Below are 14,492 nucleotides of genomic sequence, written 5' to 3'. Positions count from 1 at the left end.
CTACTAAAGGTGATGGCAATATGGAACCATGTGACAAAATTGAAATACTTCCTTTATGTCTTGCTTCACTTTCCCTGCTACTTTCCCCCTCTTCTTTTTCCTTGCTACTGATGTTTCCTCTGTTTCTGTTCTCCAACACGCTCTTGCCTTCATTAGCTGTAAATGATAGTAGCATCTAACAGTAAAAACATGACCAGCTTTAACTGGGCAGACACCAGACACTGTAGGCAACCATGGTGCTTCTGTTTGCCAGAACAAGGCAAGTTTGGTACTTTACCCTGAAATCTGGTCGATGATTTACCCCACCACTTCCATCACTTGAATCTGGCCCGGAGATTCCAGTAGGAGTGTAGGACACATGCTTACCCAGGGCATATTCAGGTAAATTTAGACTTTTGTCTTTCTTTACTATGCAAAAACTTGGTCTGAGGCCTAAGGAGGCAAAACTGTCAAACATGTGAAGCTAAATCTACAGGAAGCGCTCAGAGAAGCATTTGTACAGTGCTAACCACAATAGTTTACCAACCCATGGGTTGCTAGTACAAATAGCAAATGCTAATGTTTGTTTTTCCAGAACAGCGGAAACTTGACATCTGCACACAAAGCAAGCTTACTACTTTAGCACTTCGACCACAACTTTTGAGCTTGTAATTTTACTTAGCGTATCAAACCCAGTAGCACAGTTTCTCCAGGCAATACCAATTCAAAGCTGCAGTATGTAGGCTGAAAAGCATGTGGAAACCACCAGAAAACTGTTCTATGGTATAGCTACTAAGCTGGGAAACTTTTACCTACAGGTTGAGCCAATAGTATAATTCAGTTTGACACCAGCTAAAGAAATTAAACTTGAAAACTTCTTTGCTTTCTGTTCCCTCATGTATTTCTGGGTGGAAAATCAAATAGAGGAAATTGCAGATGCTCCAAAAGACTCAAAGGGGAGAATATCTGACCTACATAAATCTGTAAGAAACATAACACAACAGACAGGTAGTAAGCCAGTACACCAGCAAGGGGGAAGGGAAGATGATGTAAGCAGCCTTTTCAGAATCAAAATTCTAGGATTCTATTGCAAACACTGCTGAATGAGCATTAGCGTGCACACTGCATTCCAGCAGGGCTCAATATCCCAGGAGTTTAGGGATTTACTAACCTTTATGACCGAGGAAGCTTGAAAGTATTTGGCAAAAGATTGTTTACAGTATTTGCATGTTTTCTGTTGGGAACAGTATCATTGGCATGTTCTAATTAACTCTGACTTCTTGGCTACTATGTTATTTGCTCCTGTGGAAAAGTCTCTTAACTGACTCTACTGGAAAATAAACATTGTTCTGAATTTGGGACTGGTAAGCCCTGCCTGCTATTTTATTTTAGCTAGATAGTTCTTTGTTATCCTGTTTGAACTGTGTTGAAGTGTTTGGGTGAATAATAGAAAATAATAAAATATATCTATGATATTTCACTATTATTTTAACAATTTTCTTTCTGTCTGTAGTCACTCTCCTTCTTTATTCACTTTTCTTGAACTTCTGAAAAACAGCACTTTGGTGAAACAAATATGTACAAAGAAGCAGCAATTCAGAACGAAATCCCTTTATTTATATTTTCACATCCCAGTATTTGCACTGGAAGCGTCTGCAAGTTTCTTCAAGGCAGAACACGGAATACTTGCAGCAACCTTATTCTAAATCAACCCACAGGTTTGTTTTTTTTTTAAATCTAAAATTCAACTCATCAACGTTAAAGAGCAAATATAGATGAAATAATCTGTAAACCTCTTGATGCATATTTCAAAGAATCACAGAATTTCACAGGCAGAGAAACAGAGTAAAAATCACTGAATGAATTATTCTTTGCTGTTTGTTCAGTTAGATCTCCCAAGAGACTGACAGAAGCAGAAAAATAATTTTGCTAACATTTTGCTAAAACCCCACATTTTTTGCCAATAATCTATCTTTTCATCCAGAAAACTATGAGAAGTACTTACAGGTGAAGTAAAGGCCTTTTTTTAAAAGACTTGAAACAAGCTAAGGAGTATGGATTTTCAGATAAGCATGCTCCAAGGCTTCTCTGTAACAGAGCTCTGTTCTGCCAGATACAAGGAACCCCCGAAAGATGCTTGATCATGTACAATATTAAGAAAGCTAAACCAGAATTAAAAACCTAAATTAAGGGAAAAGTCAACAAAAGTCTAAGAAATAACCTATAGAAAGACATATCAGAAGTATATGTAATGTTACAGAACATGCAGCCAAAAATACTGCTGTACATCACAGTGAACTTGTTCATTTTTCATAGCACAGTAGACTGACTCACAAACTTTCTTCTCCCCATCCTCTCTTTCTCTCTTCCTAATTACCCTTCCTTTTTTCCCCTCACTAAATTTGCAAGGGGATTTTGGCAAATTAATCAAACCTCAAACTCTCTCTCTTCTTTTGTTGTCTTCTATGTTAAATTACAGGGATCTCAGTTCAGTAAAACAGTCAGTAAAGTTGGGCTTCATCATACACTGAAACAAACGTAAGTCTTAAAAAAAAATCTCAGTACTAGTTTTCTTTTTGTCATAAATATGACAACGATGACAAACCACAAATCACCAGCTGGCAAAGTGGCAAACAAATATGCCAAGTAGATCTTCTAAACTGTATCAGAGGTTTCTTATGTTCAAATAAATCCCATAAGAGTAAGACATTTGTTGAGAAATGCTGTACAGGATGCTAATGAGCAAGTTAAACACATACAGTGAAAGTATCTTTAGAACTGTATAAGATGTCCAAGACCTCTATTCACTTCAGCTGGAAAAAGGATAATAAAAAACACCAACAGGTTTTCTTGATTTTTTTAAAAAGGCATCTTACCATTGCAGTGTAGCTGGAGTTGAGTGTGGTTTTGATGCTCTATTATTTTCTTTTTCCTCATCTGTTAAGAAACAAAAAAATACTATGTAATTTCTGTAGCAATTGCTCAGGCGTTTGTAAACGGGTAAGGAATTATCTGATAAAAATGTTCTCAGGTGTCAAAGCTTTCCCAAAATATTTGCTAAATTGTGGAAATGTAAATAATGATGGTCCTTAAGCTAACATCTGTAGATACTGCTTAAGGCAATAAAGCTTGCGAACATCACTGATAGCAGGAGCAGAGTGGTGCATAGGAATAATGACATTGGAAAGAGTAAGTTTATATGAAAAAAAAAAAAGTGAATCTTAGACCTCTAGCAGGATGTCAAAGCATAAGAAAACTTTCACCTGCTTTAAGGGAACAGCTGCCTTAACCAATTTTTATATTATATGAGGCATTTAACCTAATGGGGTTCATCCACTGTTCTGAGCCTAACATACGATACATACTAGATGTTTACAAATTTACAAAGATTAATTTTGAACAAGAAAAATTGAAATGAAAAACATTCTATAACATACTTTATTCCTTTTCAGTTAATTTTTCTGATAGTATTCCTCATTAACGGTTTCCAAGGTAACTCTCTGATTTGCTGACCTTCCAAAAATTTGAATAAAAGATGGATAAAGAAAAAGAGAATGAAAACAAAACTGGTTTAAAATACTGGATTTTTCCCAGTTCACATTAGTTCTTTGCAAAAATTTAAAAGTATGTCTAGAATAATTCCTATTAAATTGTGATTTGTGAAGCATATAAAACAGTCCTAACGGAAAGCTGAGAGTGAAGCACAATCAGCATCTCCAGAAGGGTATTCTTTGGGAAACACTGTCGTATCAAACACAGTCTGATATTTTAACAACTTTGTCCCTGATGAAAATGTTAAGTGCAGAAGGCTTTGATACCTAAACAGTGAGGTAAACCACTGTGCCTGTACAGCATGCTGCAAGTTTCATTTCTGCATACAATTAACTTTTAGAAGTTATTTAAGTGAGCCTGTAGGATGCTGAATCTTAAGGGAGCTGGGCTATCTCCTCTGAACATCAGACCCCATCGGGAGGCCTTTTGTGCAGTCCCAAGAACCGGTGCACACAAATAAAACGCCACTTCGGAAAACGCTGTCTTCAGCCCTCGCGCCACAATATTTCTTCCGTTACATATAGGGCAAATTCTGTTAACCGAACATCCTTTAGCCTGTGAGACCGGTCCCCTGAATGTCAGGAAAATCCAGATTTACAGTTACAGGCAGACACTGTGAGCAGCCCCTCTTCTGCATCTGCATGACAATAGGCCTCTAATTATTGGACCGCACACTCCTTCCCTGCCTTTCAGGGGCCTGCTTTTATTCAGCGCATAGAACCAACATACACATTTCAAATCACTTTTAAATTGTGTTTTTCATTTGTTTTTCCTAAACAAATGGCACACAGGGCTTGAATGCTGAGCGGCCGTGGCTGCCGCGGCTGCTGATGCTCAGCAACAGCCCCCGGCCTCACCGGCGGCAGGACAAACGCCTTCTCCGCAGTGGGAGGCAGAGCTGTGCAGCACGGATTTAAACCACTGGGTGGATAAAATAGTCAGGGCCATCCCCTCTCACAACACCGACTGTTTTGCCATTCTTACCCTCAACCGACAGCACAGACGCCCTAAGAGCACGCCTGTCTCCTGCCTTCCCCGGGGAGGAAGGGGCGGCCATGTCTGCCCTGGCCCAGCTTGGAGGTGGGAGAGGGCCTGCTGGGAGGGTGAGAGAGCCCCTGCAGGGAAGGCCCTGTGGTCACCCTGGAGGGGCAAAAGGCAGGCAGCCTGACCAGAGCCCGGTCCAGTCCTGTGTCCTGCTGTAGCTTCCCCATTGTCCCAGCCAGGGAAAAAATAGGCAGCAGGGCTGAAAGGGAGTTATGGCAGCTCCCCGGGCTTGGGGCACAGAGGTTGCTGCAGCTTCCTTCACCCATGAGCAGGCTGGTCTAGCCTGCCAAGGCCCCATGGGTGCCCAGCAGCCGGCGGCTTCCCAACCGTTCCTGAGGTAAAAGTGAAAGGGGACTAGCTGTAAACAGTACGTCTCAGCAAAGTGTTGCAGGGGGCAAAGTGCTTGCGGGGGCCCGGAGTTTCCCCTGCTTTAGTAGTGAAAATTACAGCTGGCAGTCACGGGGATGCGCAGGCTTCACCAACAGGGACCCATAACACAGGCACTGCAGCACCTTTCTACTGAGCGCAGGGATTCAGGCCTTTGCTGTTGCCAGGAGGGAGACACCACAGTGAGGTACAACCACCAAAGCTGCTGCCTTTAGGTATCAGCAGCACATGGGGGCCCAGTCCTCCTCCTGTGCCCCACCATCTTCCTGTTCAAATTAAGGTTATTGCTTCCCAGGTGAAAGTCATCCATTTTCTTAATCAGTATTTTCTATGTCAGTGTCAAAGCCTACCATCCACTGGTTTAAGTTCAGCGTACAGTTGGTTTCTACCTCGCTGGAAATTGCTAGGGGAGATGCAAATTGGAAAGACTGAAAGCCACTGATCTAAATAACCCCTCGTCTAACTAAGGTGCAGAAGTCGTAAACCTCTGCCTGTGAAATCAAGAGGTACTACTCTTCCCTCCCCGGAATAAAACTTTTGATTATCTTTCTTGATTTAAGGGGGCTAGTATTCAAAGGTCTGTTATTAGATGGCTTTCACCTGTGCAAACTAGACTTAATTTTCCACTAGATATGTGGCACTCTATCAGACATCAAGCCAATATCTGAATTATACAATATTAGAGTCTTTACATCCCTTCCATCCCTCCCCCAGCTGTTTTTTACTCGCATTAAGGGTGAGCACCTGTGAGCAGGTGCTTTACCAAACCTGCCCTCAGACACACTACAAGGCAGCCATACTCAGCTCCTTCCATGTAAGGATTTGTTTTAACAACACAAACTAACAATAAGATCATAAACTGCAATTTAAGTCTCCCTCCTCAGGTATGTCTGTTTCCTGGGGATCCTTCTTCAAGACTCTTCAGCATCATCCACTAACTGTCCCTTAAAACCAAGAAGGAAAATGATGGATTTTGAACTTACTAAAAAAAATTCTTTAAGCACCATTTTCCATCAAAATATTACCCACTGAACAATTGGATTTTCAACAAAACTACTTTTTTCACAGAGTTAGTGCTTGTCTCCCCCAGATCAAGTCTCTGTACAAGAAAACAGAACTTTTCTTTTTGTTTTTTTTTGCCAATGGGCCAGCTGTCAGCCAAGATGTTTCTCATTTTCACCAGGTGTTGGCTAAAATATTTATTTTCAGAAAACTTCCACTTTTTTATTAAATAGATGGAAAGAATTGCACATGGTATAGGAATGGAGGGGACCTAGAAATACAAACTTCTAGTATTACACATACAAGCACTTTATTCTACCTCGTATAGTTTAACAATGTAATCTCACCAGATAATTGACTAGCAGAAAATAATAAATATCCCTATTCCTTATATTTCAGCTGTTAGCAGGGCACTTAATGGCTTCCCTATGGAGCAGGGAATGTTTTGTGTAACTCTTGACTCAGGTCTGATCCCAGATCTGTTTGTACAGCATGAAAGAGGTAAGGAATGCTGGTTTTTTCCCCTTACTTTTTGGCCCATTATTTTATCAGTCCCTGTCAGAACAGCACTGTAGATTGAAATGAACCCATACCTTTTAAAATTCAATACTTTTAAAATCCAATCTATTTTGTAAAGAAAGGAAATAAAGACACTGAAAAGAAGTCTTGCTTCAAGGCACTGTCAAGGAACAGAGCTGACAATTCTTCTGTGACAAATACAAAAGGACTTAAACTCATGAGGAAAAACCCTGCTCTTGATGCACTGTTGCAGGTATTCACACATATGGCAGCTGCATAGCACCTCAGGGAGAAACATTTGCTAGGAGCAGATCTAGTGTGTTCACTCCACTGCCAGTGGGAGGACTACCAGCATTCCAAGGAAAGCTATCTTCATGGTACCTGGTTAGGTGGGAAACCTGGTACTCATCCCAAGCTGAAAGCAGGTAATAGCTTAGACAGTTGCAAGTAAAACTCTCGGCATGGAAGAAGCCTTCAAAGATATTCAAAACTGGGATCATCGATGTGCTTGAAAAATAATATTTCTTGGCTCCCAGAGATATCAGAGAATCTTTTTCTTCCCAAACTCTATGGAAGTTTCCTTACTAACAGCTCCGTCTTTCTCCCTTCAAAATTCTGTTTCAAAGCCACCAGAGCAGAGTTCTGTTTGTATCTTATGCATATGTTTGTGGCTTTCCCTGAACTCTCAGCAGTATCCTCTAACTCTGCTGTCAGATTTTAGGTACAGCTCGAGGGATTTCTTTGCTTCTTGGAGCGAGACATGGAGACCATAGGAGCTATGCTCAGCACCTCTTTAAGCATGCTGCCTTAAACACAGTAAGTGGAACATCCACAAAGTGAAGACCCTGCATTAGTACACCTTTTTCTAAAATGTTGATGTTAGTCTGTTTGTCATAACTAAAGTGGAGTTAAAGCTCTGCTTTCTACTCTGGACATTATAGAAGAGTCCTGCACTTCCCAGTGCTGCCTCTGTGTGTCTCAGAGAACCTCCGAGGAGCTAATATGTTATTAGTAGCTTTATATGGATAAAATCCTTCCCTTGGTTCAGGTAGCTCCATAACTTTCAGAGAAATAGCCTCTTCCTCTGTAGCCCCTGCAGCCCAGGTTCTGACTGTTCCCAAAAGTGGTTTGCCCTTAGCTAAAATTAAGCGATAGTAAGAAGCTACCTTGTCTCTTACTTACATGTAGCCATAAATAAGATTCAGGGTCATTAGCACGTATCCCATGCTTTTAAAATAGTGAGTTTTTTAAAACCCTCTGAGAAACATGGGAGCATAGTTCTAATTGAGTAGGTATGATTGGAAAAGAAAGAATTTTCCCCAAGGAAAATTTCAATGAAATCAAGTAGCTCTTTTTCAAACATTTTTTTAAATGGAAGAATAAGAGGTTTTGTTCAAACAAAAAAAGAAACTATTGGATAAATCTTCCATTTCAGCCAGTTTGAACACGGATTTTGAACACTGCTTTTGAAGTGCAAAAAGTAGTCTGAATCTTTTCTTTTATCTCATATGAATTGTCTACATGTTCACATTTCTAAACATGCAAAAAAGTTTGGACAAGGAACCCTTCCACTTCATCATGTAATGTCATGACTCCTTCCCCAGGGAACTGAAGTTGAAACTTTCATAATCCTTGAATTGTGTTCTTCCACACCCCTATTTCAATCTGGAGAATCTGGCTCAACGTGAAGTACACAGAAAATGTTGTGGTTTTTTTTTTTTTTATTTATTAGATATGAGGTTGTACCATTCCCTCTTCCTGTGGATCTTTTGACTAACATATAGAGTGTGGAAGTGGTGGAAGGAAAAAGTGTTTAAAAAAATGGAAACTGAAATAAAATTTACCTAGAATTTTTATATTAGAGTGTAAAAGCTGTGTTTTGGGAGAGGTCATAAAAGGTTCCAAGAGGGTAAGAAGCGCCCCAAGAAGCGGTGAGACCATGGGAATCCACAGCTGTGAGTCATTGCTTCCCTTCACAATGTAATTCAGGTTCAAGAGGCCTGGAGGTGTCTGGATGAGAATAGAAGACTGCAAAGGACCCCTGCGGCCTGTGGCCTGAAGTATGGTTCTGTAGCATACTTCAACTATGGAAAAGGAGACCAGCAAAATTATTTCTCTTGTCCTAAACCACTATGAACTCTAAAAACATCCAGGAAAAAACAGTCATAAGAGCAAGCATGATACTGAGTAACAACATTATCAGTTCACAGTGCAAATTCTCATAGACTTCACTGGATGCAAGGCCAAAAAAAAAAAAACCAAAACAAACCACCATAAAAACTACATTTTCTCTGGTAGAGTCCAGCCAACAGCTAGCTAATGTATTTAGAGACAAAAAAACTAAGTAGTCAAGAGAAAGATGGATGATGCCTTCTTTTGGCTGCGGATGAAAACTGGAGCTCCATTGACAACAGCAATTTGACCACCGTTCTGAAGAATTCAAATAGGGTTACATAGGTTTTTCTCAAAACATTTTGCCTCCTGCTGTTTGTAAATGTGTGACAGAGGCTGGACAAAGAGTGACACGATGGTCTGGAAATGTCTTGGTTGGTGTGTGGGCACTTTTAGGGAAACGTTAGAAAGAACTCAAGGGCTGGAAAGGAGCACATAATACAATGATTTCTAAGGTGAAACTTCTAGTTCGTTCTGGATTTCACAGATTATTGGTCTTCTTGCTGCTGGGCAAGTGGCTTATTTTTCTTTCCTACTCTTTCTTCTTCACCCTCTCCCCTCCCCCTCCCCCCTAAAAACAAGGATAACTTTTCAGGTGGATTGATTCTCTTATCTGCACTGCGGAAATGCTGGTACCAGTGCAAAGGAAGCATCTGGAAGAACTGGCTGTTAAGAAGGAAGCTAGATGAAATGAACTCTCACTCTTATTTGGGTTTCCATTATATACTGTGACATTGTCTTCTGCACACGAATCATGGGGTAAATTCATTTATATATTTGTTTTATCAGTTCTACATTTGCTGCCTTTCATTATCATCGCTTGCCCCTTAATTCCAGTACCAGAAAACAAAACAGCCGTCCTGTCTTCTCAATGCCATTGTCTGAAATACCTGCTCTTGCTAAGGTCCGCTTCTTACTGTCCCTAGGTATGAGGAAGTTTTCTCGTGCTCACATTTAAAGTGAGAGCACATATAACAAACTACCACTAGTTTTACTGCAACCTATTTAGGGTAACAGATCTAGAACAGAACATAGAAGGAGACTTATAATTACAACATTATAATTTCTTTTAATATAGCTACTGGTGCTAAATAATCACCTTGACAATACTGTCTTGAACTGTGAGTCTAAGGAAAAGCTTACTAAAATCAATAGGGTTGAATCCTGGATTCTGAACCTATTAGGAGTCTGAAGTCACATCTCATTCGTTACAGATTCTTTCCATCACTTTCTCAGTAGCATCAGAGTGAAATGAATTTTGTCTCACAGGTTCCCATAAAATGCAAATTAACAAGCAGATGCTTTTTGTTTTTCACTACAATTCACTACAGTTTTATTTTTAAAAGAGAAACTAATTTATAATTCCTTAATTTTTAAAAATCAAAACCCCAAACCTGTCCAAGTTTTATTGTCCGTCTTTAAGGATTTTTATCCACTGTCCTTAGCTTGGGAGTCGTGAATAAATACCATGTTTCTAACACCTCCTTTCTCCTTCAGAAGAGATATTGCCTCAAGAGAACCCTGGACAAATAAGAGTAGGGCCCCGATATAGCAAATTTTGTGATCCACTAAAACTCTGTACTGCAAGGCATGTAATTTTACTGTGACATCAAAACAAAGCAGTTCTTTTAAAATGCAAAAAATGTAAAAGGGACATTCACCAACTAAGAAGTGATTTAAAATACCTTTTATAAACTTATGTGCTTGACTATTATAAAAATGTGGGTCTTTCTGAATTAAAGAATTCAGTCTGCATTAATATCCTATAACATGAACTAACATATGAAATACAGAGAGAAAAACTAACATGAAGAGTATTTTGCTTTAGGCAAATTAAGTAGAATAGAAATTGCATAAACAGGGAGAACTAAATGGTAAACTAAAAATTGTCTTACAATTTTAAAAAGAAACAGTTAGGTTATTTTAAGGTATTTGGGGATCTTCTTAACTACCTGCTGTTGTTAAAAATCAAGATCTAAAATTACCATAACTAGAAGACATAAGAAAAAATAGCTCTTTTAAAATCAGCTAGGTTTATAATTGTTCTCTTTCTATGACTAAAAAGGAAGCAATACCATGATTTAAAATGTGATTTTTTTTAATCTGATGATTGTTTAATCTTAAAATAAAGATTTTATATGTATGATTTAATATAGTAGTATTGAAAAACAGCACAATTTTTCCTGTTTTTCAACGGCATGGTGTTCACCAGTGAAAAGCCAAACAGATGGTTTTACTCATGAGGTAATAACAACAGCACATTTTAGAGGTCATCCAACCTTTACTCAGTGACACAAATTCTTCTGGTTGTTTTAGCTAATAGATAGTATTACTTCCTTTTAAATAATGCAAAATATTAAATGTTCCAGAAAAAAAAATTAATAAAACTATTGGATGTGTCAAGTGACTTGGCTACTCAAACTAGAGTACTAAAAATATTACCAAGATGTAGCAACATATAGCAGGAAATTAGCACTTGGACACGTTCACACTCATTTTAAATGAATGACAAGTTACTTACTTTCATCATTAGAAACATTCCCCAGAGAGGTGTGACTGGAATAACGTTTGTTTTCACTTTCATTGAGACATCGTTCAATCCAACTCTCTGCAAAAGAACAAAGATGCTCTTTTTTTGTGTTTGTCTTTGCATAGAAAATAAACTTCCAACACATAAAACTAAATAGAGCACCGGTTTTCAACAGATGCTGTTCTGTAGCATTTCTGTTAAAACACGCTCAGTCTGAGGTTATTCAGCAAGAAAATCTTTTCTTGCTTTCAAACTTAGCTGTTGCGTTGTAGTCTCATTTTTTGTTTGTTTGTTTTTAAACGACAGAGGCTGAAACGTTTCCAGGCACATAACAAAGGTCCTCAGGATATTCTCTCCCCTCCCCATCACACGATACATTAAAAAAAAAAAATCATCTCATGCGGGCAACTGAAACACGTAAATCACATTAATTTCTAAGTCTTAGTCTGGCAAAGACTTACATGCTCGAGTATTTCCAGTGGTTTTGAAAGAACTCTTCATGTGTGTAAAATCAATCATTCATGTGAATTTTTGTTACAGCGGGGCTCAAACTGTGCTCTCTGAAGTCCAGTCCTACGACCCCATTCACCCTGGTGGAGTCCCAGGCCCTACCGAGATCTTTTCCACGCTGCTAAAGGTCCAATGTATCGAGTCAGCAGCCACTGAGCTACTCGAACCTTTGTCACTTCACAATGGGTACTCAAACCACTCCTGTCCTCCCTTTTTCTCACTTCCAATTTATTCCCGCCAGTCAGATGAGGTACAGCATTACAGTGATTTGACTCCACTGTTCTTCTTTCTGGAAGCTATAACATACATCCCCTGATGACTTTAGAGGATGCACCAGGCTCAGCAGAATTTACTGCTACAGGTCCTCAGGGCAAAAGTTGCACCTTCCTATGTGTTTCCTTGGACAAAGGATGAAATATGAGTCCTTGAGTTTGCCTGGAGTCCCTGCATATTGCTGCAATAAACTGACCTCCCCCATAAGATTATTTTTCAAGGGCGTGCACGTGGGCAGAAATGAATTTATGCTCACAGAGCTCCCTGTGGTCAAAGTAAGAAAAAGAAGGGACAGGTGGGAAGGCTGCAAGGTAACCCCACACATTACGACAGGAAACAACCCCACTGAGCAAAGAGATGCACAAGAAGTAAGGGGAAACAGGCCTCGCCATCAGCAAACTGCCAGAGCCAGAAACACCTTCAAAGACACGGAAATGGCTGCAGATTCCTTTCCATAAGCCACCCCCCCCCAGACACATCGGGCTACCAGCACAGCGCAGGCAGCAGTCTGCCAGCCAGAGAAAGCCCATCACAGCAGCAGGCTTGAAGGAAGAGCAGAAGCCCGGTGTCTTGGGAAAGGTGCCCAATCTGGTTTATAGAAGGTAAAAGTTGGTATGACTTCATTTCAGCACTAGACACCAATAAATAAATACAGGAATAGTCATGGCCAAACACATCCTGCAGAAAAAATGCTTTTTAAACCCAGACAGTTGCACAAACTCGTGTATATTCCTCTGTACACACACTCTGCACTGCCACAAAAACAAAAGGGCAATGGCACCTGTGTAGGACTTCAGAAAGGTCTGCTGAGAGCCCTTCAGAGTTGATTTCCAGGCCCTGCCATGAGACTCCAGGTACTGCTGCTTTGTGCGCTTCTGGTTTTCAGGCAGTGTAAGAGAGGTTGTGGCAGCTCCAGGCCATTCCCTTCCCTCTGCCTATTTGCCCGTGGTAAACAACACGCTGCTGTGCTGCCTTCATCGATCACTACAAGCACGTATGTCCCTGTGTGCGTCTTCCTCATTCACCATCAAACTGCCCTGTGCCTACGGAGCCTCATGACCACGCTGCTTCTTCCCTATAGCCTGCTCCCTTGAGGTACTTCTCTGAAAATCAGCAAAAATAACTCTTGTTGTCAATAGATTTTTCAGGATATTTCTTCTCCCATCAAATTCAACATGGCCTTGTATAAAAATCACTTTAAGGTTGCTGACACGGCAACTCAAAACTTGCCGGCGAGGCCTGTGCCATCTAATCAGGTCCTGCTAAGTTACTAACCCACAAGCCTGCAGCGACTCTAACTTCGAGGCTTTCCCTTCTCATGCTGCTCAGCTGCATCGGGTGGGGGTGTATCACCTCCTCGTCTAAAGGCCAACACGAGATGGCTGCTTCGTGCCAGATTTCTTTTACTGCCCTAAAACCGAGCTAACAGCATCTCTCCTCTCCCGTTTTAGTACTGCGAGCTGGGGGACGGGAGCTTGGATCCTCACGGATCACTACGAGGTGAAGAGAAACTTGCTGCTGAGGACAACACCAGAGAGAGGTGCAAGAAGCCTTGAGAAAGATTACCCTACATCCTCCTCCTCCTTTCAGCGCACAGCCATGGCTGTATATAATTCCCTTGGCTCTGAGCCCAGCTGCAGGGAGTAAAAGCAAAGGCGGCTGCCATTAGCGCCAAGGAGAGACCGATGCCCAGCTCTGCCCTTTCTTTTCCTCCCAGCACCGAGAGCTGGGAAGCTGGGATGCATCCTCTTCCCTCGGCAGCAGGGAACTGGCAGCAGCCATCTTTAGTCACGTTCCCTGCCTAAGTAGTAGGAAAAAAAACTTCTAAAGTGTCACTCGACAACAATTTTCACCACCCTTGTTCACACACTGTCTCTGATAGCTGCATATATACCCCTTTTTCATTGGTAAAGCAAGCAGTTTACACTGCAAGATACAAAGTCTCTGGAGTAGGGTGCAGTTACTGTTTAATTATGTGCTGCAACTCCCTTGGTCCTCAATCACCCCAGTTCAGCTTGCTGCAGCCTGAGTCTGGCTTTGTCTTTGTGGCCTTGCATTTAAATAGCTGATAGAAATTCTTCAAGCCTGAAAAGATACATGACCTGTCTGGCAGCAAAGAATGAAGAAAACTAACTCTTTTGAGCAAAAATGTCAGGGGGTTTATGGCAAATTTGTTAAATTATTTGGCAGATGATAAAATGCAACAAAACCAACTAGCTATTTAAAGGCTATATTATCTCATAAATCGAGTGATGTAAGTATAAATAAGTATTAATAAGTAGATATTTTTTACTGTTTGTATAAAGAAAAAAAGTTTTTACAAAGCTTTTAACTCCCAATATTAATAAGAATACCTTCAGGCATTAAAAGAAAATACAACCACAGTTTTGCTGAAATTGAAAGTATTCCCTTCAGGAACCCACAGATCCCAGATATGATAGCACCTGCCTAAAATAAAACAAAAACGACAAAAAAAAAAAAAAAAGAGAAAGAGGCAGGACAAAAAAAATAAAAAGCCAAAACA

The 14,492-nt window shown here is 40.3% G+C and overlaps 1 protein-coding gene across 1 annotated transcript in view; it reads right to left on the bottom strand.

Moving 5' to 3' along the window:
* Window positions 1-14,492, bottom strand: part of RFX4 (regulatory factor X, 4 (influences HLA class II expression)) — an 84,700-nt gene that overhangs the window by 67,051 nt on the left and 3,157 nt on the right. Inside the window, exons 2-3 of the mRNA XM_009333065.1 lie at window positions 11,177-11,263; window positions 2,856-2,916 (exon numbers count right to left, since the gene is read on the bottom strand). Of these exons, the coding sequence (XP_009331340.1) occupies window positions 2,856-2,916; window positions 11,177-11,263 (148 nt within the window). The remainder of the gene's footprint in view (window positions 1-2,855; window positions 2,917-11,176; window positions 11,264-14,492) is intronic.

The sequence above is a fragment of the Pygoscelis adeliae genome, unplaced genomic scaffold (assembly GCF_000699105.1).
Source record: "Pygoscelis adeliae isolate BGI_AS28 unplaced genomic scaffold, ASM69910v1 Scaffold38, whole genome shotgun sequence".
NCBI classification, from domain to species: domain Eukaryota; kingdom Metazoa; phylum Chordata; class Aves; order Sphenisciformes; family Spheniscidae; genus Pygoscelis; species Pygoscelis adeliae.
This window is presented reverse-complemented; position numbering and strand designations above follow the sequence as displayed.